Source organism: Dermacentor variabilis, chromosome 10 (assembly GCF_050947875.1).
Source record: "Dermacentor variabilis isolate Ectoservices chromosome 10, ASM5094787v1, whole genome shotgun sequence".
In the NCBI taxonomy this organism is placed as follows: Eukaryota; Metazoa; Arthropoda; class Arachnida; order Ixodida; family Ixodidae; genus Dermacentor; species Dermacentor variabilis.
The window spans coordinates 40,794,164-40,821,995 of record NC_134577.1 but is presented as its reverse complement, the minus strand read 5'-3'; the positions used below and the strand labels follow the sequence as shown (position 1 = coordinate 40,821,995).

The 27,832-nt window shown below is 44.0% G+C and overlaps 1 protein-coding gene and 1 pseudogene across 2 annotated transcripts; one reads left to right on the top strand and one right to left on the bottom strand.

The window, feature by feature from the left end:
• Window positions 1-1,247: 1,247 nt before the first annotated feature.
• Window positions 1,248-26,401, bottom strand: LOC142560392 (glucosidase 2 subunit beta-like). 2 transcript variants are annotated; one of them, XM_075672460.1, is made up of 14 exons: window positions 26,229-26,400; window positions 25,727-25,843; window positions 23,850-23,945; window positions 23,553-23,610; window positions 22,553-22,670; window positions 20,193-20,322; window positions 15,314-15,498; window positions 14,756-14,845; window positions 11,767-11,859; window positions 8,896-9,070; window positions 5,626-5,695; window positions 4,312-4,476; window positions 3,588-3,687; window positions 1,248-1,832 (listed from the first exon to the last, which is right to left on the bottom strand). In XM_075672460.1, the coding sequence occupies exons 1-14, from the start codon at window positions 26,380-26,382 to the stop codon at window positions 1,683-1,685; spliced, it is 1,701 nt and encodes a 566-aa protein (XP_075528575.1). In that variant the 5' UTR covers window positions 26,383-26,400; the 3' UTR covers window positions 1,248-1,682. The 2 variants fall into 2 exon arrangements, with proteins under 2 accessions (XP_075528575.1, XP_075528577.1); XM_075672462.1 differs by lacking the exon at window positions 14,756-14,845 and having other exon boundaries at window positions 26,229-26,401.
• On the top strand, window positions 19,881-20,060 carry LOC142562592 (U2 spliceosomal RNA; annotated as a pseudogene).
• Window positions 26,402-27,832: the final 1,431 nt, after the last annotated feature.

Below are 27,832 nucleotides of genomic sequence, written 5' to 3'. Positions count from 1 at the left end.
ACCGCGTATGCTCGCGGTCACAGCATGAACTTTATTCAAGTGTCGCGAAGCGGTGCGACATCTTTTGACAGTTTAATTACTAAGTTTACTGCAATTTATACTCCACATAAATTTACAATTCTTTTTCTGCGCGATATTATAATACGTTTCTACCTTTGTCAGTACTTTGCCATTCCAGCATAAGTGCATCTAGCAATATACTCATTGAGCACCGGCCAAGGAATTTTCTGATTTCGAACTCCCGAAATTCCCGTCAACTATGCTATCAGAAGGACTTTATAATGTATGCAGACAGTGCAGAAAAGCAGCGACGATTGTATTTTATTTAGACCGATGCTGTAAATGTGGCAATTTTATTGTCACTATTCTCTTGTGGCTTGGTTATTGTAGTGTGTTCTATTATATAGCAGACAGCTCAAGCATCAGCATAATCATCTTCGAAGGAAGACGAACTTCTGCTAATCTGATGATGAACCATGTTTTGAGACGAGCTTCGAAACATTGCTTACAAAGAAAGCGTCGGCACACCCAGATGTCACACAACACAAACGTTGACATTATCAAGCAAGCGTGGAGTGTCCACCAGCATTGAAAGCTGCACTTTTCTTGCGATTGCTGTTAGTCATTTAACAGCGCAGCAACTGCCAGGAAAGAAAACTGTGCATTGGCTAATTTTGGCGGCTCCACAGGTGGTATGTGTACTTCAAGCTGCAACATTATACCAGCTGGTGGGAGCCTGTACATATTTCAATGGTGGGATGCTTGTGACAGCAAATATATCTTTGTTCAATATTTCTCCGTTGGTCTGCTTACCCTTCACCATAGCTCTGTGGCTGTGGCATTCTGCTAGCGTAAGCACGAAGGTCACTGGTTCGATTCCCCATGGCAGAGGCTGCATTCCGATGGAAGCGGTATGCAAGAACATGTGTACTTAAATGCATGTCAAAAGACATGCATGTGGCAGCTGGTCAACATTATTGTGAAGGTGTACCTCTTGCGTTGGTTAGCTGCCGTTTGGCTGCTGCTCGGAGAGATCCGTATGGGTAGTACAGCAGCCCAGCTGCCATGTCGCTTGTCCCGAGGGATGGTGAACTTCATGATCAATGGGCTGCTAGTCTTTCAGGCATGCTTTCTAAGAAGTGTACTCTTCTCGTGGTCTGTGCTAATACCATTTAGCTCACAATGGACTAACTTGTTGAGCAGCCCATTGAAAGCATGCAGATTGAAAGAACTCTCATAGGCCGAGATTTAAAAAAAGCATTATCACACGCTTTATTTCTTACAACAGGTAAAAAAAAAGCAAGAAACATCAAGTATATAGGACAAAAGGTCAGTGCTTGTTGAACAGCAAGAGACTTCCACCGGCTTGAAGGCAAAGGTGGTAGGGAAAGAAATGGGGGTTGGTACTGCCTTCCAACAAACGTACAGAAGGCCAGAAAAGAACCAGACAGGCAGCCGTGAAACCATTTTGTTGATCTCTTCGTGAATTGAGACTCTACGCTGTGCAGGTCAATGCAAACCACGTCATAACAACCCTGTGCACATTGCATGTCTTTCCCTCCCTCCTTGGCTACATCCATGTGCATCCCTGCGCTAGTGAGACGCTTTTATTGGGCCCCTTCTGGAATGGTATAACATGGATGCCCACCCCTATGACTGTGGAACACGTCAATGAGGATCCGTTAAAGTTCTTCGTGGACATGCGACTCTGTAGGCGTGTCAGTTGGCACAGGGGTGCACGCCGCCGGAGAGCTGAAGTCGAAGTGGTATTCGCATCGGTTTGGCTCTGAGGCCGACGTCAGCTGGTTCTCCAGGCCACAGTGAAGGTCAACCTGCACAGGTCATGAAACATGCACAAGATACTTATTAAACTGAGCGGAAACTATGAAAAGAGGACGATTGTCAAAGTGAAGTGATAGCTTCTCAGCAGACCAGCATTGTTGCTGTTGGAGACATTTGTTAGCTCTTTGGTTAGTGCTACAAGGCATGTTGGTGCTTCGGTGTTGCACTGCCTCCAAGATCAGCCCGTGTTACAAACCACGTTCAAACTGCCCCTTTATGTGACACACATCATGCACTCGTATCATGATTGGCCTGCAAAAGATTGGAGGTGTTGGATTGGAGGTGCAAATTTGAATGGAGGTGTTGACAGAATTTTTTTTTTTTCCTTTTTGGGGCAAGTGTGTTCCAATGACAGAGTGGGGGGTGAATCGGCTGTCCCAATGAGAGATTGAGAGCAAATTTCGATCTGCAAGCACTCCGAGGAGCAGTCGAAGCTGCACTGCAAAAACAGGTAGAGTGGACTGCAACTCAGCATGACGTATTTCATTCTGGGCCGCTATTTTGTAGTGATGCCTTATGCCTTATTCTATGCTATTCTTATCATCCACCACACACGGCTGCCTGATCGCGTTGATAATGTGGGCAGACAATCGCTCTGACCAGCGGCCAAGCGCGAAAAGCCTGAAAAAGCATAGAATCGAAAAAGGCATCGCTACAAGATACCGGCCCAGGTGTGCTTTTTTGTTCTTTTGCTGCTCACTTTGCTTGGTGATGCCATGGTAGACGTGGCTTTTGTAGTAATGAGGGATGTCATAGACGACTTGTCGTGGTGTGCGGCATTGCTATCGCTGTTCAGATATTTCAAGTTCTGTTGGAGTCTGCATCCAACAAATCAGATGCAAACAGCACTTAAGAGCAGGCATGTGACAGGTTGTTTCGCCTGCACTGGCAGTGAACATCAGAAGGACATTGTAGTAACCAATATCTACAGGGCTACAACATTTTCTGGCCAGCATTGCACATTTCTATGCCAACAATCCGCAGCTCGTTGCAGGTAACATGCTGAACAAATGCAAAATGAATGAACACAGCAACAATCCTACCAGGCGTCTGTAGAAGCAAGGTGAAAGACACAGCGAGGAAGCTATGTCTAACTACCTGATTATTTAAATGTTTTTTCCAATTGTTTCTGTGCTTGTGAAAAAAAAAAGGCAAGCAAGAAAAGGCTGCAGTAGGCTAACAAACAATTTGAATGGCCAGCTGCAGTCCTGACAGCACTTAATTTATAGCCAAGGATAAAGTGCATGATACAATGCAGCTCGCTGACAAGAAAAGTCCAACGCAATGTTGGAATCAAAATGACGCAAAGCTTGTTTGAATTAGTGAGGTAGCAGCAGTAGCGGATTACGTGAGCACAGCCTCGTCGTCTTTAGCTGTTAGCTGTCTATGCCACGAGTTTGAAGGCAATGTATGATGCTTGTTGAGGGAAGAAGGTTGATGAGAGGTATGTGCACAGGGAAGTACAACACTTACTACATAAATACATTAAAGGCTTCATACCACTTCTGTCGCATCGCACATCCATTTCAAGGATTGGCCAAGAATGGGCACATACCCACTGATCCAAGTTGTCTGTCTAAGCACATATTCAGTGATCCAAATTGTCTACTATGCGATAGAGCAGCTAGAACATGTAGCAACCGAAGTTTATATATATCCACAAATGCACCACTGAGGAAACGAAAACAAATGCCAAGCATCAAGGAACAGGCAAAGAAAGCTTCACTCTAGTATGTGCTGCTCACCACAACCGATCTTGCAGGCCCGTTCCAGCAAGTCGCACCGCCGTCGTACTTCATCTGGCTGTACTTGTTGTCATCTGGTCCATTCCAGCTGCCCCAGCGTCTGCATGTTAAAAAAAAAAAAAAAAAAGACTGACTTAGCTGTCTACAAAATCGGCCTGCGATGTGGCCGAGGAGGCAGTACCTCGAATTGTGGCCTCACAGGAATTATTGGCAGCATGCAAGGAGGTGTGGCATGAACCTGGCGAAAATGGCTGTATGCATGAGCTTTTTGGGAAAAATATTTTCAAATTTTAAGGCCGAAACGACACTAATGCATGACAGCTTAAACTTTTTCAAATGGGCAAATACATTTTTTTACTGCATATGAATAAAAATGCCAGAAGGAAAAGGCTTAACACTGCCAATCACAACAAAGCAGTCAACGTGTCTGCACTGCGCTGGCTTCACTTTAGGATTGCACCAACTTATAGCCAGATGTTCAAACAATACTGCGGTGCCAGAGTTCCTTCTTGCAATCTTAGTAAACTCTATGCAATTTAACAAGCTTCTCCTAATGTAAACACCTTTTCACGCACACTGAAAGACTGTTATGGGCAGGCCCCAACTGTTCAAAAGAAAAAACAATAGATAAATAAGAACGCTGCCCAATCGAGGCTTTGCTACAGTCCAGCCATTGAGGCATTCTCAAAAGAAGAGAGAGAGCTAAAGAAAGGGAAGTGCTCACCCTAGGCTGGTCTCGGCGCCTCCGGCCTTGGGTGCCTGCGACGCCTGGTCAAAGGGACACAGCTTGTACGTGTACTCCCGGTCGGTGAACTCAAAGCACTGCTCACGCAGGGCTGCGTATGCATCATCGGGGCCGTAGTCTGTGTCGAGGGACTGCTCCAGTTTCCTGCATCGCAACATGGTACCAAGCTCATGCATGCTTCACTTCTGTTAATTTGAATTCATTTCAAGCCGATTCAACCTAGACTGAAGGTCACGGCTAGCGCCCCAGACATTTCTATGGACCAACACTTTTGTTATTTCGATCCCGAAATTGGTCCTTGCCGGATAATTTGAACCTTACTGGTCAACATGCATGATGCAAACCCCTATGGTGACCTTCACAGCTACAGTGTCAGTCTTGGTGGCTTAGAGTGCAGCGAATGTGTAAATGACGACACGCTATCTCCCACGAAACACTCGGAATATTGGCCTGCCTTCGGCAGTGTTTATTCGATGGCGGCAACTTGCAATGAATGACTACCATGACTACCCAATTCTAAAGCATACATTTAAGAGAACGAGGAACCAAAACCGCGGTTGCAATGCTGGCAGCAGCCTACAGTCACAACTAGTGGCATCACCACTACCATTACAAGGTGGTGACAAAATAACTTCTCGTGCAGGTTGGTGATGACAATGTGACACCTTCATTACAAGAGCTCATTCAAAAGCACAGATTATTTTATGCTCACCACTGCCGCATGCTTTTGACATATTGGTGTCTTGAATAACATTACGAAATGGCGAAGTGGTTAGCCTATGAGAGTGCCGCTATGCCATTGCGATGGTTGTGGAGCCTTTAAAGAAATGTGTAGTATACAACACAGTTGTGCAAGATCTTGCAAAAGTGATAGTTATCTCCAAAAGTCATTAGCTGAAAATACCACTCTGGATCGTGGTCGAGCACAAGATGAGCCAACAATAGCCGTCAGAAAAACATGCTCTGTTGCCTCTTTGTGATGGCAATGACGCTGCGTATGATGGCTCCGACAGTAGTCGTTTGCTAACACTGCGGTTTTGGTTTCGTATCTGATTGTAACATGCAGGCAATTTTCGGATCCACTTTCCCGGAAAAAAAGTGTCCGTTAGATTTGGGTAAATACGTTAATAGAACTACAGGAATCATGGAGTAAAGGGAGTCTGGACATATTATGCTACGCAGGTTGTCATGGAGAGTTTCAACTAAGCTTGATGCTCATTTGAATTTTTCTCCACGGCTGTACTATCATTATAATCCAGCAGACAATTTGCCATTTCTTGTTTTTATACACACCTGATTTCAGACTCGAGGTTCCTAACCTTGGTGTCAGCTTCAGTGAACTCGTCTCGTGCTTTCTTGGCAGCTGTATAAAAGAAATTCGAACATTAAGTGTCACACACACACACACACACACACACACACACACACACACACACACACACACACACACACACACACACACACACACACACACACACACACACACACACACACACACACACACACACACACACACACACACACACACACACACACACACAATTTGAGAACTCTATCGTTGCCTGCATACTACACTGACACTTCATTCATCTTTAAACACTGAGTTTGTCCACCCAGTTCCACGTATACCGTAGTTACTCGCGTAATGATTGCACTTTCTTGTTCTAAAAAATTGACGCTAATTCAGGGGTGCGATCATTACGCGGGTTAAATTTCCCGCAAAAAAAAAAAAGTTTTTTTTTTTTTTTCATTTTGTGTTTGCTGTGGGATGACAACAGGTCAAGAAATAGGCAGCTGCCGCTGTATGTAGTGCGGGACACCAAAACAAAAATGGCAGCCGGTGGAGCAAGCCAAACATGCCGAACGCACTTTTTTTTCTTCTCATGAGTACATTACGTGCATTGAAACAGTTTCTTCCGTACCTGTAATGAATAATATCGTTAATATCGGCAAGTTTGCGGCAATAACGTAGCCATGTCCACTTTGAGGGGACAGAAACAGACGGGCACGCTTAGCTGCCAGTGACAGAAACACATGGCTGGCATGCTGCGGAAACTATGGAATTTGTCTTCACTACTATCCTAATACGGCACGTTTCCGCTAAGGGTGGGCGAATATCTTAGCTGTGTTACAAGCGTCGGCGTATGAATGGGGTACGCTTCTAACCTATCAGTGTAAATGTGGCTGCTATTGCTGCTGCTTGCGGTTTGTTGCGTGCCCACGAGTGCAGACGAGAAGAATCAAAAGGCGCCCTTTTTTTGTTGTTGTTGACCACAACTATTATAAAGCCTACACATAATAAAGGCAAGTGTGGTTGTAGTTTTTTCTTTTTTTTTTTTGTCACGGAAGTGCGGAAAGTGATGAAAGGAATGAAATGGGGCATCTGCTTAAGAATGTTTGGTGCGTGCAGACCGCTTGGTTTGTCTTGAAGAGTCATTCGCGTAGCATTCGACAGATGGTAAGCACGATCATTATTAGCTAGACTTGGCACACGACATATCGCTGCAGCAAGTTCAGGGTGTGATCATTACACGGGAAATTAAAAAGATCGAATTTTGATGACAAAATTCAGGGGTGCAATCATTACGCGAGTGCGATCATTATGCGAGCAAATATGGTACTATACAGGGTGATAATTTTCAAGTTTTAAAGCATTTTTAAAAATTGCCTGAGACAGATAGCATAATTCTTGTCGTTGAGGTAAATATTTGAAAAGGTGCACATTACTAGTACGAGAAAACGAAAGACATTGGACTAATTAACAGCCAAATTATTACTTTATGGCACATATTGCAATTCACGAATTGTAGCCGGTGATATTGATGATGATAAGTGGTGTTTTATGGCGCAAGGGCCAGGTATGGCCAAAGAGCGCCATGACAATGGTGATATTAACGGTGTATTGTGAATAGTGTAGACAATGAATTAGATAATGAATTTCTCATGATATATGTGACGTGGCTGTAAAAAGGCCTAAAATCGGTTGCTGTGGATGGCGTAAAATATATAGTTGCTAAAATAATCACACTAAGTAGTGCTGTAGGCTATGGTAATGGGGTTTAGTTAAAAGCATGACGCAATAAAACATAACATTGACACTTCAGCTTCGAGAGAGCCTTTGAGTACAGGTGCTGTTATACGTGCGCTAAAAATTCCCTGATTAATGCTAATAAATAAATAAATAAGTATCATAAGAAGCCAACAAACATTGACACCAAGAACAACATAGGGGAATTTACTTGTACTCACTGGACGAACTAAAGAAATGATAAATTAATGGAAATCAAAGTGGATGAAAAAACAACTTGCCGCGGATGGGGAATGATCCCACATCTTCGCATATATGTACATATTATAAATCCAAAGGAAAGAAATAAGGGCTTAGCAGATCTTAGAATTGCATTAGGAAGCTGAAAGCATCCCAAGACTGCCGTAAGAGCCAGCAGTGCAGGCTTTCAAGAGGTGCAAGAAAGGTCAAGGCAAATGTGACACATCTTTGATGCGGCAATACTACGACCCTACAGACAACCACCAGGGGTCATTCCACGCCAATAGTCCCAACCAAGGTGCTCAAGAAAAATAAATTCTTTCAAATAATTAAAAAAAAGAATTACAGGTGTATACACATTACTTGAACAGTAGTTCTCCAAAATATTCTGAAGGGAAAAGAATTTTTGGCCAGATGAGCGCCATTTAAATTTCACGAAATGATGGAAAACCAGGTACAAAAAATAAATTTGCCACAATTCGACCGTGTTGCGCATTATTTCAAGATTTGGGGTTTTACGTCGACTGAACATTGTTCTTTCATTATAGGACAGTTTCACAAAATAGCTTCATATTTATTGTCCCTTAGCACCGAGGTGAAAATGCACAAATTCTAGCGTTTTTGCGAAATTGTTTATGAAAGACGGGTCAGAGGACGTAACCTGGATGTACTTTTATAGAGCTGTCACTAAGGCTTACTATCTTCTAAAATTTTATTATTGCCTATGTGATACTCACAGGTTTTCCATCATTTCATTAAATTTAAATGGCGCTCACATGACCAAAAATTTTTTTCCGTTCGAAATATTTTGAAGAAATACTGTTCATGTAAAGCTTATGTACCTGTGATTTTTTCGTAATTTTTCTAGAGAAATGATTTTTCTCGAGCGTCACAGTTGGGACAGTTGGCGTGGAATGACCCCTAGACCTTTATAAGACAGCAGATTAAGGCTAGCGAATGCAGCAACTATTGTAAATTTAGAAGGCTGTTACGTTTCTTTTCCTTCCAGTTTGGTGAAAAACATATGAACGGGGTTCCACTGTGCTGAGGTTTAACTGTATCAGAAGGCAAGGAAAGTTTGAAGTCTACGATGCATTTCAGTTTTCAGTTCAGTTTTCAGTACGGTGCTGCAGTTTCAGCAGCGTTGACTATCAGGCCTTTTTTGAGTTGAGAATATGGCATAGTGCATATAAAGTATGTCGGCGTTGATAGGGTTCAAACATTCACCTTGACTTGCCACGTGTACACGCTGTACTGACTAGCAGTATTGAATAAGGTATGGCCGCGATACCTACCTTCCATGAGTGCCTTGGTCTCCTCGTCATACTCGGTGGTGTCCGCAGTGGATGTGTCCGTGGAGACGTCTTCGTCCTCCTTGGGTGGGAACTTAGGTGGTTCCACCTCATCGTCTTCATCTTCTCCTTCGTCCACGTTGTCGTCAGGAAGCTCTTCCTCGTCCTCCTCTTCCTCCTGTGCGGGCATGCAGCACAAAGGTACAGCATGCTCAAACACAGATCGGAATTGCACACGCTGTGTTTACTCAATTATAACACACCTAGAGCGCACCTAGTCACTGATAACTGGAAATGATGTGTCGTCAGCGCAGCGACGCAAAGTGAACACGCTACACCTGTGCAGGCCCCATGCCGATAACAACCTTTAATTAGGTGGGCATTGTTTATATACATAAGTGCTGCGGCACCATCTGTTCAGTGTCCCATGGCCTAGGTCATGTATGAATGCCATCTCGTGCGAAGGCACAACACTACAGGCAAGTCAAGAATAAGGTGGAAAGTGTTCTTCAAAGGAAACACGTGTAACATGCTCTTGTGACTCGTCTCGTCTGCAATCCCCCACTACTTTCTTATCCCTTGTGACTACGTATTCGCTTTCACTTTTCTCAGGTGCTTCCTTTCCAGGAAACCCCGCCCACTGCTGGGGGAGCTTTTTTGTGAATCGGGTGTGAGTGGTAGGTCTGCGAAGGGATCAGCTAGTCCCATTCAGCCATTTTCTGCCACATCTCAACAGCGGTGCAGACTTACATACAAAACAAAGGGGGGTGGGCGGATGTTGTCGAGGGAGTACCATATTTTCACATAGACAATGTTTACAATGAATATAACGCAAGAGGGGGGGGGGGACTTGCAGTCTCTCTCTCTCTCTTCCAAAATAAAGAAAGAAGGACGAGCGTTGACAACACCTTTGTCACTGCCGGCGAGAATGGTGTCATCCTCCATGACACCCAACAAGGTTATTGGACAAACAGGGTTTCAGAAATGCCTGTGACACAATCAAACACAGCAAATCCCTTCACGGATTGCGTAGCGATGCAGTGACTGCCATTAATATGCCATAACCACAATGATGTGGGACTTACAGCGTTCTAAATGAGATAAAAGATGGTCCAAAATGTGCAGTGGCAACTCCCAGTTTGCTTGTGCGTGGTGAAGTGGTGACAGGCATATGCTGAGACCAGAGATTAAAAAAATAAGAAAAAAAGGAAGATATAGAGAGAGATGAAACTGTTATATTTGTGCAGATATGGTGCTACTTCGCACACAAAGTCAGTCAAATCAAAACCTAACCGCTTTTTCAAACGACTCATTTTGTTCGGTGAGCTGTCTGAGAGTTTAGCCGTTCGTCAGCCTCATTACTGTTGAACAGCTAGGGCTCCTCCTACACCTCGTGCTGGTGTCATTTCTAGGGGAACTATTTCTTGAACCGCGGAAGGATGAATGGCAGGCACATCGTGCTTTTTCGGGAGGAACTGCTCCGTCATTCTTGACTTGTCACTGAGCAGCCTTTATGCGTTTTAAGTGATGGATTAACGCACACCCAAGTCTAGATGAACACCCGGTTTTTCATAAGCGGGTTTCAGAAGCGCCACCATTCAGGTTGTTCTCGTAACCTTGCTTTCATTGACAAGTCAATTTTCCGGCCTTCTGAGTGCAGAGCTGCTGCAAAAGGATCTCTGTCGACCTGGCATCAAACCAACTTTCTGCCAGCAACTCAATGATATAACTCCATGATTGATTAAGCCCAGCGGCTTAATCAATATTGCAGTGGCGCTACTTGCTGCTGGCCAGGTTGGAGGTGAGTAATAGTCATGTCGAGCTTGCTAGTATTATATGTTTGCACCAGTAGACCTTACCGCCGATCGGGCCCGAGATCATGAGCACGAGCTAGAAGAACGATGACAGTTGAAGCCATATCAGGATTTTTTTTCTCGAGGGGGGGAGGGGGGGGCAGCTTCTATGGGCTTTTAGACAAAACTATGTGTTACATGCACTTGATTTTATGACAAATGTAACATGTCTTTTGATTACTGTAATCATGATTAAGATCAAGCCAAAAGAGTTTACCTTTGCAGAATGAAGATTAATTTACACTAAATGTCCATCATCGTTAACTTTATCGCTTTTTATCATGTAGTCCTCCATACAATCCACAGTGTTTAATATTTCAAACTCCAAAACCATTACAAATGAGATGATAGTGCATGCCTAGATTGACCACGTTCCCAGTTTGCTCTACGACGTATGCAAGTCTTCAGAATGCTGGAAAAATGCGATGTGACTGTTGCCACTAGTTCAGCATGTAAAATAACTTTTCTTGAATAAGCTCTAAATCTTGAATGCCGCACATTGCCGTCACCATTCCATGCCAAAACTTGTGCCATCACCTCGTGAGGACACTGATGATCTGACAGTAGGCTAATGCTAATTCCACAAATGCACTTTCGGTTTCATGTCTCCTACTGTAACACGCAGGAAACTTACAGGCCACTTTTCTTTTAAAAGAAAAGATGACCATTTGAATCTGGTAAACAAGGTTTTCATTCATTGTGAGCTACTATTTTCACTTCTAAATGAAGTTCAAATTATACGGTGAGGCGAAGCCTACATTAGGATTGAAATAACAAAAGTTAGGGCCCATAGAAATGCATGGGCCTTGGCCGGGACCTTCATTGGGGATTAAATATTTACTCAAAAATGAACCAACTAGGGTTGAATTGATAGAAGTCCACAGTATAATGCAAGCCAGCATAACTATAAGATTATATAAAGCTTGTAGCACCTAGTAATTGGAAACTGTCAAGGAAGTTATCCAAAACTCATTCTACCCAAATTTGCTGCCAATAAAAGCAACGCAGATGATGTGGGTACCTTGTATGGAGGCATCGGCGTGGTGGCAGTGGCCAGTTGCTCCTCCACAGGTGGTGGCAGTGGCGGCGGCGCTGTCTCTGGAGCAGGAGGCATCTGCAGAGAATTGGAAATTCAGCATCCCAAAGAAACACACAGGCTATGAGAAATGCTGTAGGGGGGAGGGGGGGCCTCCAGATTAACTTTCTTTACCCTGTGGGTTTCTCTAACATGAACCTAAGCCTAGCCACTGAGCACCACATCAAGTGTCTGCGGAAAGGTCCTGAAATTGGTCACTAAAATCGCGTACTTAAACAGTCGAATCTTAATATAGCAACCACTGCTATAAGAAATTATTGGTCATACCAAAGTATGTACTTCTAAAACGTTTTTCACTGATAAGTAGCGTGTAACAAACACTGTATTTGCACGAATCTAACATGCATATTTCTTGCGAGAAAACTGGTCTGGAAATTGCCTGCACTGTACAATGGGATATGAAATTCAAGCAGCGTTCATACCATTGGCAAGAGCCTACAGTCAAACCCGTCAGATTCAACATCATTGCTATCACAAGATGGTGACAGAGCATGTTTTTGTGAAGGTTGCTGTGGGTTCCTTTTGTGCTCGACTATGACCCAGAGAGTTATTCTCAGTCAATGAACTTTGGAGATACGAGATTTCCCATGAATCGGCACCACGTGCATTGGAGCACACAACCACCAGAGTTTCTGACAGAGTGCCAACCTCCCTATCTGTACACAGTGCCAGGAACGCTTTTGGTCGCATACTTTGACAATGCTGATAACTTGTGATAAGTAATCACTGTAGAATACCGCCCCTGCGTGCATGGTATCTGTGGCCTGTGAAGCGCAAATAGAAATGACGAGACGCTGCTTTCATTATGAAAGTTCAATTAAAAAAAAGTTTCACTTGTGTGAAGGTAACTTATGCACATAATTTTTTTTCTCATTGCGAACATGAGGGGAATGCTATATTTTTATTTTATATATATCAGGCGCATGTTGACATTCAAGTGCACTTTTGTATCCCTACTTCACACCCTCAAAAATTGGGCAGGCGGTAGAATCGTATATGCAAGTACGGTATATGCTTATAACAAATATCAGGTATAACGAAAGTATTTTTGTGTCTGGTGTGATTTCTATCATAAAGAGGTATTACTGTATTGTGCGTGTACGGTGCCACTCTCTTTGTACTTTCAGGTGAGGCAGTTAAAAAGAAAAAATCAATTCTGGGGTTTTACATGCCAGAACGATGATCTAATCATAAGGGATGCTGGTGAGGCAGTCTTAATAGGATTCAGACCCAGAAGATTACTTAAGACAAGCGGCAAGAGATCCTGAAAATCTATTAGTCTTTTTAGGAGTTTTACGGAAGTGTGCTAAAGATTGTAGTAAACCAAATTGCCCGGACTATCCAGCGTAATAAAGTGCAACTCTGAGGGCATTACAAAAATACAGTACATACTGCCAAAGAAATTCTTCACAATATCTTCTAATGGGCATAAGCACTAAGAACGCCATTTCACTTGGCAGCTCCTAAACAAGAACCACGAGACTAACTACAAGCCAGCTTGTGTACTATCAGCCTAAATCCACATGTGACCCAGTCATAATCAACTAGAATGACTGCTAAGTTTTCAACTTCATTTGCATTTGTCACAATAACTTTATTCATGCTCTGACGCCTAGATTTTGGCCTATGTCATGTTTAGACAACTGTTCATGCACCATCAAATATTCATGCTCGAATATTCATGGGTGTTCCTATTATATTACAGTGAGCAGCTGTGATGAGATCATAAAATGGTCTTTCGAGCTGGTTGCACATGCTTTCATAACAAATACTATCACCATCTTTGATGTCAGCCCATTGAGATTGTACAGGATAGAAAGACAGAAGCTTACAGACATCTGCTGTAGGTGAAAGTTCTTGCAAAATTTTTCCATCTTTAAGCTACTCTCAACCAATGAGGAAATTACTTTGACAGAGACATGAAGGAAAAGCAGTGTGACACTAATTTTCCATGACAATGTACTGCGGCACTCATGCTTGACTGCACAGAACTGTGCGGTTGTTATTGAATAGGTATTACATATAATGGTGTAAGCACACATTTATTGTGGCCTGATTTCCTTGTAGAACTGCTGTGGCTTTTGAGGCAAGATTTTCAACCTGGTAGGAGTGGTGACTGAAGATAGATAGTATCTAAGCTGGTCAGGATGTCTAACAGCTACTTCCATTTTAAAAAAGAGAGAGAGAGAGAGAGAGAAAAGAAAGAGACCAAGAGGTAGTTTACATGTTGACTACAGTTGAACAATATAGAAAACCTCAATTCAGTGAAATACAATACAACAAACTTTTACAATGTAATCTCAGCTTTATTGATTATCACGTACCTCCATTTAGTGAACTATGGTATCGTAAATATCCGTTGATTATAGCATGCACTCCGACTTCATACTTCATAAAATTACAAATGCAATGCCATTGATGGTTCACACACCTATTTTCATGGTAAGAAAGAGTAATGGTCATTTGTTTTCATTTGAAAAAAGAACATTTGTTCCATGCGAGCTGCAGTTGAGTCATCACTCTTGGTTCAATATCAGACGCCTCCACACCACTTCTGAAAACCCAGAGCATTATCTGTGGTAACCTAAGAGCGGCCACAAAGCTACCGCAGCTCTCACAGCTACAGCTACAGCGATGTATGGACTGGACCATAGAAATATCTAATGCCACTGACATCATGTTGTCACTAGTATTGTAGTTCTGGTTTCGTACTCGAATCTAATGTGGATTTCATCTTTTGGTAATTTTGGTCTGCAGTTTTGATCCTGTCAATGACTTAGCCAATCAGTGCTCATTGAAAGCTTCACCGACTTTCTTGATCACACTGAAAACGATGCACCAAACACAGTACAAAATTGTAAGATACACGTCCCATAGTGTCATATAGTAGTAACCTTCCTGTAGCCCAACTTACCTTGCTCGTGCTGTAGATGGGCTTCATAATCATCCAGCCTGTGCTTGAAAACTCTTCCAGGCCCATCTCATCTTTCATGTGCAAGAAGAACTGTGCAAGGGGGAGGGGGGAGTGAGGGAAAGGTAACAGATGCAAACACCAGCCAAGTTAATGTATGAACACTCAGCCGCACTGAGCTCATGCAGCCCAAAGCTGGCGCGTGATCTCGTCCCATGGCATTGGTCCATGTATGTTTGCGAGCAATTGGGGTCATGTGGTCAGCAAATATGCTGGTGTGTTCCGCTTTGGCTGCCGTGCAACAGGAGTTTGCAAAGGTCCCTGCTGTGTCCTTGCGTGAGGTCTTTATCGCATGGGACTTAATTAGTAGTATATCACAAATTAAGAATACAACAAATTTTTTTGCAGTCAACTTTACTTACTGCCAGGGCATGTACAGTGACAACAGAAGCATACATGTGCGGAAGCATACATGTGCGCCAAGATTAGTATTGCAGAGCTGGTGTAATGTCATAAATGAACAAATAAAAAGTAATTGCAGACGCCTATTGCAACAGTTACCTTGGCCTCCTCCACAGACACGGTGCCGTCTCGGTTCTGGTCGAAAATGTTGTTCTTCTGCAGCTCCTCGACAGTAAGCATGCCATTGCCATCCAGGTCCAGTTCGCCAAAGGCCTCGCGCGCATGCGCCTTCTCCTCTTCCTGGTGGCGCTGCATCTCCAGTTCCTCCTGTTCCCGTTTGCGCTCTGCAGCAACATTGCAAATGACCATGTACCATGCTACCTACGTAAAACTTTCACGCACTCGAGTTCAATGACTTCAGAAAAGTTTCACAAAAGGATGCTACTAGCATCGATGCATGCCCAACTGACGTCTAAGTTTTAACTGACAGAGACAGCAAGAACAGCGGCGAATGCTGAACAAAAGAGTTTCTAGTAGGTCATCAGCAGTTTTGTCTGTGAAGCAGTCACAGTGCCACATGTGATGTCAGCAGGTAGCCGTAAACCTGACCTGAAAAAAAAATTAGGTTATGGGATTTGACATGCCAAAACCACGACCCGATTATGAGGCATGCCATAGTGGGCGACTCCAGAAATTTGGACCACCTGGGTTTCTTTACCGTGACAAACATGACTTGGTTAAATTTGACCCTCTTGTGACCCTTACTGTAGAGTCGTAATAAAGAAGAGGAGAGGGAAAGTGAATAAGAGCAGTGAAAGGAGAGTGCAAGCCAGAGTAAAGGAAGAAGAGACTTTGTGTGTCCTACTCTATGCTACTCTATCTTGGGTTACATTGTAGGCTTATGCCTCAGGAGTGAAGGAGAAATACAGCTGACCCTAATCAACTCCGGGAAAAACCACAAGCCGTGGCTTCGCGTGCCATGAAGAGGCACAGTCTTTATTTTCCTCTCATGAGGGCATGTGCTATCCGGGTTCTAGGCGCTGCCCAAGGGAGGGTGCTGCAGAGCCCCCCGCCTAGACTAGAAGTCGGAACCATACTGAGGGTCGGCTGTGGCACTCCAGCCACAGCTGACCTTGGTGGTCAGGCGGCAATGCGAGGCTTTTCATTACGGTTTCCACGTGAGCCGGCTTAATGCGGTCTAAGCTGGCTGTCTCTTCACGGTCATATTGTAGTAGGGTGGTGGTTTTCGGGGTGCGGTGGAGGACGTGGGATGGCCCGTCGTAGGCTGGGGTTAGCGGTGGTCGGACAGCGTCACAGTGCATGAAAACGTGTGTTGAAGTCGTCAGGTTGGGGGTGCACGGAGACTGTATTGTGGCGGGAAGGGCAGGACAGAGTGGGCCGGAGGTCTTTAACACAGTCCAGGAGGCGTTATAGGAATGCTTGTGGCCGGGCTGGTAGCTGCGTTGATGTAAAGAAGTCTCCGAGTGAGATGCAGGGAACTACCATACACCAGCTCTGCTACTGAGCACTTTAGGTTTGCCCGGAGAATGGCCTGTAAGCCCAGGAGCACATAGGGCAAGGCGTCAACCCAGGTTGCGCAATTGAGGCGGATGGCCAGGGCAGCCTTCAACATTATCGACTGCTGAAGCAGATGACGATTTCGTAACTTCTCGCTCGGCAAAGTGCACTTTCACAGCATCGCCCTCCTGGCTCTGTTTCTCAGAGCAGTGACTTTGGCAAACACAAAGGCCGTATCTGTGCTGAGAACATCTAAACACTCTGAAAGAGTGGCACGTCTCCAAAACATCAAACACAAGTTCGAGTCGAACACCAGCATAAGTTCAGTGCCTTGAAGGTGAATATAGAAGAGCATGACAATCATTATTTTTTTTTCAGGGGTGCTGAGAAATTTGCTGACAGCAAGGGAGTAAAAGAGAAAGTTAAGAGCAGCAACAGATGAAGAAAGGAGAGGGAGGATAGGTTGCTAGAAGGTGTCTTCTATTGCGCTTTGTGGATTCCTTGGCTTTTGCATGCTTTGTTCCCAACCACTAAAAAAATTTTACAGGCCTGAAAAAAGTGCCAACATTAAGAGGCACACTTTGCAAGAGGCCAGACCATACTTCCCGATTAGTATTCTGAATAAAGGGGGAGAGATAGGGTGAGTAAATTGAGGCTGGTTCCCATGAAAATCAAGGCATTTTTCTTTTTAAAGCACTGCTTTTGTGGTAAAGATGCAATCTGTTTAAAGATCTTCTTGGCTGGCATATAGCTTTCGAAGCTAAGCTGACAAACAGAATTCTGCAATTTATCTTTTTCTCTTGGTTTTATTCCTTGACATTGCGTAATTTTTTACTCTTTTGCTGCAATTTTTACGACCTTTCCATTTGCTCAAAATTTTCCAGACAATATATAAGGTGTCTAGGGTACTAAAAGAAAAAGAAAGGGAGAGAGAGAGATAGAAGGAAAACAAACCAACCTATAAACAGGCTGGAAAGTGCCTCCTGGATATATGACAACCCTCGGCTTCAAGAAGCAGGATGTAGAAAGTGTACAGAGCAGGGAAATGCTTTGAAAATGTCATGGAACACATAGCACACATGTGCATTACACACATTTTAAGCAATTTTTAGGCGAGGAATGAAACTTTTCATGCTAATCTGAAGCTTATTAAAGGGACACTCAAGAGAAAACTAAAATCAGTTTAGACTGACAAAATAATCCTTCGAACTATTTTTGTTAACATGGTAATAGGTTGATTATTACAAGAGAAAGTGAAAGTTCCTTTTGAATTTTGCACTGAAACTACCGCACCAGAATGCCAATGTGACGTGGAGAACTTCAAAGCATTCTTTCATATTTGAACCATTGGCTCAGAAAAAGTTCTGGAATTTTGCCAAGTTCAGTCTCTGGCTTTTTTTTGGAATACAATGTAGTCTATCTTTACTAGTGTTGCCAAATCTCAATTAGACAAAGTCAGGACAGGGGAATGGATTGGGACAGGGGGAGGGTCTAGGCTGGTCGGCATCAACTCTCTCACCGCCAGGAGCGGCACATTTTTTTTAGCCCCACCATATTGCCATTTACATCACAAAAGGCGCAGTAATTGCCTGGCTAATATGGCCGCCAATACAGATAGAGTTACTGTGAATGGTTAGGGCCTGCAACAAAAGTAGAACCACGAAAAAACAACACCATTTTTACTCAAACATTTATGTCAGTGCAACAGAGGACAAAAGAGAAGAATGCTATCAGGCATTATAAAAAGGAAATCAGATTTATTGTCTCTCAGTAGAAGTAAAAAGAGCAGAAGTCAGGACACTTGGCTGTCCGGACAGCGTCAGTTAGTACTTCGAACTTTTACTGAAAAGTCTGGACTGTGCTGCTACATTCAGGATGGTTGGCAACCCTAATCTTTACCGATAAATAGTTAAAGGGACACTAAAGTGAAAGAATAAATCAGTTTAGACTAATGAGGCATTGTTTGACAACCCTGCAGGCAGTCATTTAAAAAAAACATAGCTTGATTATTAGATGAGGAAATGAAGGTTCAAGTATCAGTATTTGAATTTCGCGCCGAAACCCCAGCGCTGGTACGTCAGCGTGACGTCATGGATTCCAAAGTATGTTTTCGCATTTGGGCCGCGTTGGCTGAATAAAGGTTTCCGAAACTTGCCATGTTTAATATTTGGTTCCTTTAGAACACAATGTAATCAATCTGTACGGCTATATATAATTAGTAGGCCCTAGAAGATGCTATCAAAATTCAATACGTTACAGCCCCCAGGCGCGGGAACTTAAGTAGGCGTCGCCACCCGTATTTCGTTCTTGCGCTTTTTCTGGCTTACCAAACGTCTTATCGTTGTAAGAGCGGTGTTTTTGGTGTTTTAGAACGGTAATTTACTGATGCAGAAGAAATCATTTTTCCCTTTAGTGTCCCGTTAACTAAGCTCCAGCAGGTGCCATAAAAACTCTAGACATTACAAGAGTTGGTGTAGAAATTTTAAGGGGCCAATGCAACTTGTGTTTTGTGTGTTTTCTGGCGTACTAATCCTGTTCTCATGGTGACAGTGGCTTTTCTCGTATCGTAAAAGGGAAACTTACTAACACAGTTCAAATTATTGTTCTCTTTAGTGCCCCTTTGAGTAGACATAGTGCAAAACACTGTTCACTTACAAAAAGAATCGGTGCCACTCCATTCTGTGAAGGTGAATTACCAGCGAAGCTGTGTATGTGGGCCCCTTCAAGGTCAACTGCCCACTGCCGTGCATCACGCCGTTTGCACATAAATGGAAGGTGAGGTGCAACTAGTCGCTCCTCCACGATGCTCAGCCTCAGAAGATGATGAGGCACCAGGGTTTATACATACCCTTGTATGGTTGTGCAACATGGCACGCACCTCACCACACTCCGACGACACACACTGCTTCACCGAAGCCAAGACGATTGTGCGTTGGTTGTCATCCCGCAGTGCAGTAATGGTTGGTCAAACACAACACAGGCCATACAAGATTGGTTCCCCACAAACTTCCTCTGAAACCTGGCTGTTGCTCCGGTGAAATGTTCAAAGTTTGCGGGATCGGGGCAACATGGACGGTTTGCATTTCTTTCTGTGTCGCAGTCCTGGCGGGCAGCCTGCTTACAGGATCGTCACATCGGGAGAGTGGAAGGAAAGGAGATACGCAAGTGCTTGGAACGCTGACAAAGAGAGGATGGTGCGAACGTAGACATGGCCGATGTGGGTCGAAGTGTAGTATCTGTTCTTATAAGCTTAATATCCAATACAGGTTGTATTTGGACCTAAGATATTAAATTTATTTTTGCAAGTTCGTGAAGTGCTTAAAGCCTCCTTCAACTTCACTGTGGGTCAGTCAGGTATTGCACTATCTTGAGGACTGGCCCACGTATGGGAAGAAATTCTCACTCTACATGGCTATGGCCCACGGACACATTCTTCATCAGGACCTGCCCATATACAGCTTCGCTGTAAAAATATGTCTTTGCCAAGACTGCCAATTCCCCTGCAGCCTTTGCAACTCACCGGCATCTGCGTCCTTGTACTTCTGAAGAGCTTGGGTCTCGGCTTCCATTGCCTGAATTTTGACAGCTTCAAGGGCATCACGCGACTTGCGTGCTTCCTCCACACTCCCGCGCAGCTCCTCGAGCTTGTTCTGCACATTAAAAGAGCTTAAAGCATGAGTGAAGCGTGCCCACTCACTCTGAAAACTCTTGCGACTACAATGACCAGATTAGGTGAATTTAATGTTGCTGCTGTAGTACAGTTGCACCCTGTCATAATAATGTCACATCCAACACAAAAATACCTTAGTTATGTCTGATATTCATTTTAGAGTATATTCATTACCTGTAGATACTGGCAAGACATATTACATTTAAATTGTTATATCACTGTTCAACTGCAGTTAGTATGCCTTCAGAATGCAAATAAGTACTATTTAGGTACATTCGATTTACTGACCACCGCATCGCTGCATTCAGAGAAATCAAGTTTACTATTGCAAAACAGTGCACATTTATATATTTGCTCATGTACAGAAATTAACGTTAGGTGTTGTTCACCTAAAAAAGATAAATATTGCAGAACAATGTCGAAGAGTTTCCAGATATATTTTAGCTTCTTCAACAAACACAACACTCTACTATGTGCCTGTGCTGTGAGATTAGTTTCATTGCTGTCAATTTCATGGTGCACCAGCTGCAATCACATTTCAGTTCAATCTCATTTACGAGCTTCGAACTTGACCTAACATTCAATTCTCAAGGGCATTACAACATGTATCAAATAGTGTGAATAAGCATTTCTTTCGTGAAATAGACCACACGAACTCAATATTTAACATTGTTTAAAAATTAGAAACATAACTAAAACACCAACGCATTTCGTTGCAAGTTTAGAGATGGTAAAGCAGTCACACTTGGCACAAAGTAACGAAGACTCACAACCCTGGCTACAGTAACTGTACTAGGACTTATAGCTGATACATCCTCGCAAGGGTCAAAGGTGTCTAAAAGGTATAATCACTTTCCAAGGCGGTCCCAAATATTACAGTGAAGTCATTTATGGCTAGTCGATTTGTGCATCCGTCTGTCACCTGTATGCCGGAAATCCGGCGCAACCCCATGCACATGTGCAAAAGAGAGAGAGAGAGAGAGGCGTGCATTTGGCTGCGCCAGTAGTGATGTCGTTGCTCTCCGTCACAGTTTCTCTTTGGCTCCGAAATGGGTAGGCCATGCGTCATATGTACTCCTGAGGAGCAGGCAGCTTTCGATCAGCAACGCCGCGAGCAGAACAGGGAACAAGCTCGTCTGCACCGTCCCGATACTGCAGCCCGGGCACAAGAACAGGCTCGTGCAGCCGAGTGCAAGTAGCAACTGCATACCGAGGATCTGGCAGCCTACCAAGCTGTCGTTAATTGAACCGTCAGGATTAACCCAGCAATAAACACCAGGGCCGCACGTTTCAGCTTCGCTGGTTAGCCATCTGTATGGAATGCTTTGGCGGTGATTTCTTAATGGTACGTTACGAATGTGGAAAACTTAAAAGCAGTACCTCCATGTAGGTGGACAAAGTAACCGTCTAGTCATGTTCTTTTAATGGTAAAAATTGCTTTTCTTTGCCTGAACAAGGGGATCAAGATGTGAAACAGTGTTGTAGGCTGCCATGTCGGTGCTGCATCCCAGATTTTCATGTGTATTTAGTGGTATTCGAAATGTACTTCACAGGTGGTTTTCATATCCTATGACGAAAAAAAGGTATTGATCTGATTAATGTGAATTTTCTCAAACGCTGACGACATGAACATGAGTAAACTACTTCCACATACTTCTGCAGGCGTATGACTTCATACCTGAGATCAATTTTGTATGCAACCTTTCGAAGTTAACTTTAAAAAAGACTGAAGGCAATGTGTAATTTTGTCATGTCGTAACAGTGAACAATAGAACTGCCAAAAACGCAAGTTGAGGATTTAACTCTTTAGTGGGTAAAATTGTGCCCAGTAAAGCAAACAACAAATGAAGCACAATGATAGCAGCGAGCATAGTTTTTATCATCTATAATCTGATGTACAGGATGAACGTGCGGGCTACTGATACACGACTCATTGTTTATTCCAATGTAAGAGTTGGCGCTCACGCAAGTTCCAGAATAGACACCACCATTCGCTTCACGCATGCATTCTGATTAGACAGACATTCTTTTGGTGTAGAACGGATGACAATGTTCCAAGAAAGATGCGACACAGGAAGGCGTACCTTGCACAGAGTATAATAACTTTGCAACAGTGGCTAGCTGGTGAAAAACAGCCACCAGAAAAACAAAATGTACGCCTGCCAATACAATGCACGTAAGAGGATACATAACCGGACAGCACAGCCCACCTTGCAATTGAGTCGGTGCTGTTTGCCCTCGTTGGCCATTTCCTGCTGCAACTGCAGACCACGTGACAGAAGCTCGCGCATCTTCGCTTCTTCCTCTCGTGCCTGCCGCCCAAGCTCGCTGCAACAAGTCAGAGCTTCAGTCCCACCTCTGATGCCAACCGTGGCTTGCCATTCAACACGTTCCGAGTTACCACAGTTTCTAAAACATGAGCCTCCAAATATGTAATATAGTAGGAGGCTGTGCTTACAGCCCAATAGCATCACCAGATGAACGTTAATTATGTTGTTTCCTAATCATGACAATGTAAAAAATATTAAGGAATTTCATTTGTCTCCCTTTGTGTGAAACTGAAAAATGTACACTGTTTAGAAAACAACAATTACACAGTGCATTTTAAGTGACATATGTTAGTGTAAGCTATTTACAAAAGTGTCAAAAGCTGCACGTTTTCTTGTGTTACAACATGAAATGGCATTTCCTGCATGCACTATACGCGACACATAATAGGCAAATCACGGGCACTGTGATGCAAATCTCATCAACAGGGGTTGACAGTTTGCAGCATACACCTCGCAGTTTCCTTCACAAGAACCACTTTATGCAGAGAAAGCCGAGAAAGCAATTCTTCACGATACACTTGGCACTCGCTTTACAGTGGAATCTCTTTGTGATAAACACGAAGTAACCTTAAAATGTGCCTCAAATAAAGTTAAGCATTCCAGAACTGTGCAAATTGTTTTGAGAGATGCCACAGTGAAGGGATCTGGATTTTTCTCAACCATCTGGGGTTCTTTACTGTGTACCCAGGCACAGTACAATGAAATTGTTCCATTTCGCCCCCACTGGAATGGAAAAAAGCGACTAGAACTGCACAACCTGCCTTTATGGTTGGCATTTCAACTAACCTTGATGGAGCAATTTCGATCATGCTTAGTCAAAATGCCAAATGAATGAACCTGTTAACCTTCATTATACAATATCAAGTGTACAGACACTCACAGGCAGTTGTTGACGCAGCCAGCAGAGGTTGAATACTCGTCACTGCCGTCGCAGCAATCTGAAGTAGAAGAGATTAAAAAAAAAAACAGTTCCTCGTTGCGGCAGTTTTCGGCAGGTGCTATGGTTGTGCAAGCACATGCAAGTCATGGTGCGGAAAGATTAAACCTTGGCTCAATGAATATCATAAGGTAATGTTTTTATGACCATGGCCCATATCATCGAGGATAAGTCTACAATGTAGTTTAAGGACACCTGCAAACAGCACTAAGGCACTAGTGAATCCATAAAGAAACTCACCACAAATGCCGTCATTGACCCAGGAAGAAGGAATGTCCTTGCCCTTGTGGCCTAAGTTGTTGCAGTGGAACTTGCCATTGATGCAGGCCGATGTGCCTGCATGCAGTTGCATCAGCAACACACCCCATGGAACAGATGTCTTTTCCCCTTTTGGATGAACGCAATAAGCCGACACAAAGGGGGAAGGTTCTTTGTAGGACATTCCACCCAGCAAGCCTCCTACTTCTTTAGTACTGCGTGCAAATTGAGCTGCCAGTGCAAGCAGACAACATGCCATTAGGTCTGTTCGATTCACCTGTGCCACTGTGAACCAGTTCATGGTGGGGCACAAATAATTGTGCAGGTCCATTTTAGTGGGGGAGGAACACTGCAGCACTTGAAATTAATGCAGAAGTGCAGATGCTATGTTTGTCTGACTAACATGCGCCGTCCTTGTATGTCTGAAATGTCCTGAACCACTAGCATGACTGGTTTCCGAGGCGTAAACATTCCCCGCGCTAGTGTGGAGAACGCAGATGCGCGTAAGTGAGCTTTCAACAGCGCTTAAGCTCGTGTGTTATATACACCTGTACGCCTGCGCCAAGTCCGCACTTTCTGCAAGGAGGGTGCAGAAAAACAGTGAACTGGCCCTGCACCGTTGAAATGAACGGCATGATTCAGCGGCCACCATTTCTGCACTGCTGAAACAAATGGCACGGTGCAGCACCTTGCAAATTGGGCAGACCTATTTAGTACACTTTCGCAGCACCTCCAAGACACCAATGCAGACACCAAAGTTGGAACCCAAACTAGTCTCAGCTTTCATCCCCCCACTGCGCCTTGGGTGGTCTGGAGATCCTGCCTCGCCTGCTTTATTACAATTTCAGGTGCTTTCTAGAGGCCTCCGCTTGCCGGTGTTTTCATTTTCGTATGCCAAATGATTTTATAGGTCCAAATCACAAAGTAAATAAAAGCTCCTTTCTACAGAAGGATGTGAGAAAGAAAGATGTACACTCGTTTAAGTGGCTGGCTGCTGCCGGCTGAAGGGTCTCGCAAAAAACCTCTCCCGACATAAAGCCAGGCACACTTCATCATCTTTTGCGCTTCATTCATAGAAACGGGCCCATGGCAGGCAATCAGTGCAAACAGGACACAAATCGAAAGGAAAAGAAACGTAGACAACACTTTTTTGCAAGTAATATTCACTTAAATAATGCACACATGTGTAGATGAAAAGTTGCATCATGCACGCAATTTAATGTTATCTACGCGCGAGCACGAACAAAATGAAACGCAGTTTGCAGTGTTAGACGTATTACCACAACGCACGTCGCGGCAAGCACCTTATATATCCTTCGCAAAGCATGTGCAATAGGCATGATTTGCACCATACATTCCGCAGGTGCTTGCGAAATCTGTATCATGTCTTTCAGCGAAGACTGATCATGTTCACTAGCAAACCTATGTTTCATGCACGAGAGGCTAAACGAAGCTAAAGGAGACAAACTTGTCGCTAAACGGAAACCTTTAATCTGACAGCAGCAATTAAAGCGCAAGCGTACAGGCGCACCTGGTTGGCGTATACAAAGAAGCGGGCCTACAGACACGCAATACTGTCACGATTTAAGAAAGACGCAGATTAAAAGAAAAGAACATATCAATAGTTACAGTACATTTCCAAAAGCGACGTCCTTTCATGAAGGAAGTTTTCGAGCACAATACAGCGGTTTTAATGGTAACGTTTACAATAGCAAGTCGTGTTCCCGGGTCGGGAGCTTTTCTTGCTTCGGATTTCCTTTCCGAAACTGCTCGCCTGGTACAAGCAAAGCACGGCGGATTTTGATTTGATGGCCACCTTGAGCGTGCTCATAATTTATCAACAGGAAAAGGCTTCTCACCTGGTTCGTCTGAGCCGTCTTCACAGTCACAATAGTCGTCATTCACCATAAAAAATTCGACGTCCCTTTTGCCGTCGAAGCACGTGAAATTTCTTGCGCGGTCGTATAAAGACGCATCTGCAAAGAGCACGGAAAGAGAGAGGCGTCAGAAAACAGTGCACTTACCGGCCCTTTACGACGGGGCGATGATAAATTGTGCGCCGTTATCAACCGCAGACATGACGTGAGGGGACAGAGCATAAGCCGAAAGGTGAAGCCGGCGTTTGATTTTTCAGGCGGGCAAACGAGGTTTTACCCCTTCTACCTCAGGGTTGCTTCAGTTTTAGCTCGTTCCTGCGAAATGTGACGAGTAAAATGCATGCGTGCGTCGTTTTAGAAGAGAGCTGCAAATGCCGGTTGGATCACAGCTGAGCGGCGGCGGAGGAGGAGGCTGGATTGCGCACAAAAAGAAAACCCGTCGCGCCGCTAAAGAGATGCAAACGAACGTAACAAGGAGACTTACGTTTAAGTGCGACACCGCGAGGTCTGGAAACTCTAATAGTATCGTCTGCTAGACACCGCGCTGAGACGAGTAGCAGCGCGAAAATTACGTAGGAAACCATCTCGCGGGTGGTACACGGCATCGCTCCGGCTTTGCCACGCGTGGTCGCCGCCATCGTTGTGCCGGAAATGACGAACCAGACCGACGAACGACTCAGCATTCCGCTCACCTGTCTGCGAGCGAGCGCAGTGAAATTATATTGCATTTATAAAGTAAGCGTAATAATTAGGGTTAATTTGTTTTAGTTTGGAACTGAAAATGATGCTTTATTTTTTCTTCAAGAAGAGATTGAAGAGACCACAGCACGTTCTTCCGGCTGCTTTCGGCGCTACAAGCGTAATGGCGGTAGTGGCGCGCACTTTCGAAAGTGCGTTTCGTGGGCTCGGGCGCGGTCAGCATTAAATAGTAAGTTGGTTAGGTATTTGTTGGTTAGTTATATGGACGCCATGAAGTGACGAAGAAGTGAGCAACTGCTGGAAATTTTCGCGAGCCTCAGGTGTACGTTATAAGACGAAGCGCTTGCTCTAGTTTGTGTTGTCTTTCATAACTGGGTGTGTCGAATTTTTGAAAAAGGACGTAGCCGTTACCGTAGTAAGCTGGTAAAATATTCTTTATTTATTACTGCGTTAAGCAGTTGCGAGCTAGATAGTGGGGTAGCCATGCAACAACACAGCTACTTGTGACGTCTCGGAAACGAAAATAAACTCTATTTTAAGTCGGTTTGAACCAAGAGTCCCACGGTCTTGATGAGAATGCTCTACTAGTCTACCACTATACTCCACAACCACAAGTTGAAGATAATGTCTTCCTAGGCGAGCTACGCCCACTTTTCCTCAAGTATGTGCGTTTCCGACCTATTTCGTGGGCCGATCCCGGTTATAGTGCGGTCTAAAAATGCGGACTGATCCCGAAGATAGCGCTGTCAACGCAGCGCCGGCACCCGATTCAACACAAGAGGGGCAGAAGCCCGGCTGCATACACGCCTTACGCCATCCGGCTGTCGCAATGCGATTTTTGTTGTTACATTGCTTCAGTGCTGATCGCATTAGCGTTGATATTCACCGTGAGATAATTTCTGCCAGAAATTTCTCGCTTCTTTCTTCTATGTGCCCAGGATTGTGACATGAGTAAGCCCATTTCGAAGGACCAAGCCGCAGTCATCATCATCACTAAGCCAAGGTGGAGTGACGAGGGTGGAGGAACGTTATACACTTGGCGAACATCTAAAAACACAGCGCGATATTCTCTTAAAACCTCTGCGCCTCTGTGACTGTTACCGTCCGGCTCATCTACGTAATTTCTCTACGAGTTTGATAGCGGTGTATCTTGCACTGCCTTCCTCGGTTGTCACCGACTAAAGAGTACCAAGTAATCTTATCGAAAGAATGTTATCGCCACTGCTGTTGTTCATTTGCGGCAGGAGTCAAGGGTGAGTGCATCGATTGTTGTAGGATCTTGCGCAACTTCGTTCAGGAATATTTCAGCTTCCTCATGGTTGTTTAATTATTTAATTAATTTGTTTATCTCGTTACTTTTTTAGATTCACTTTAGAGCGCTAGTTTAGA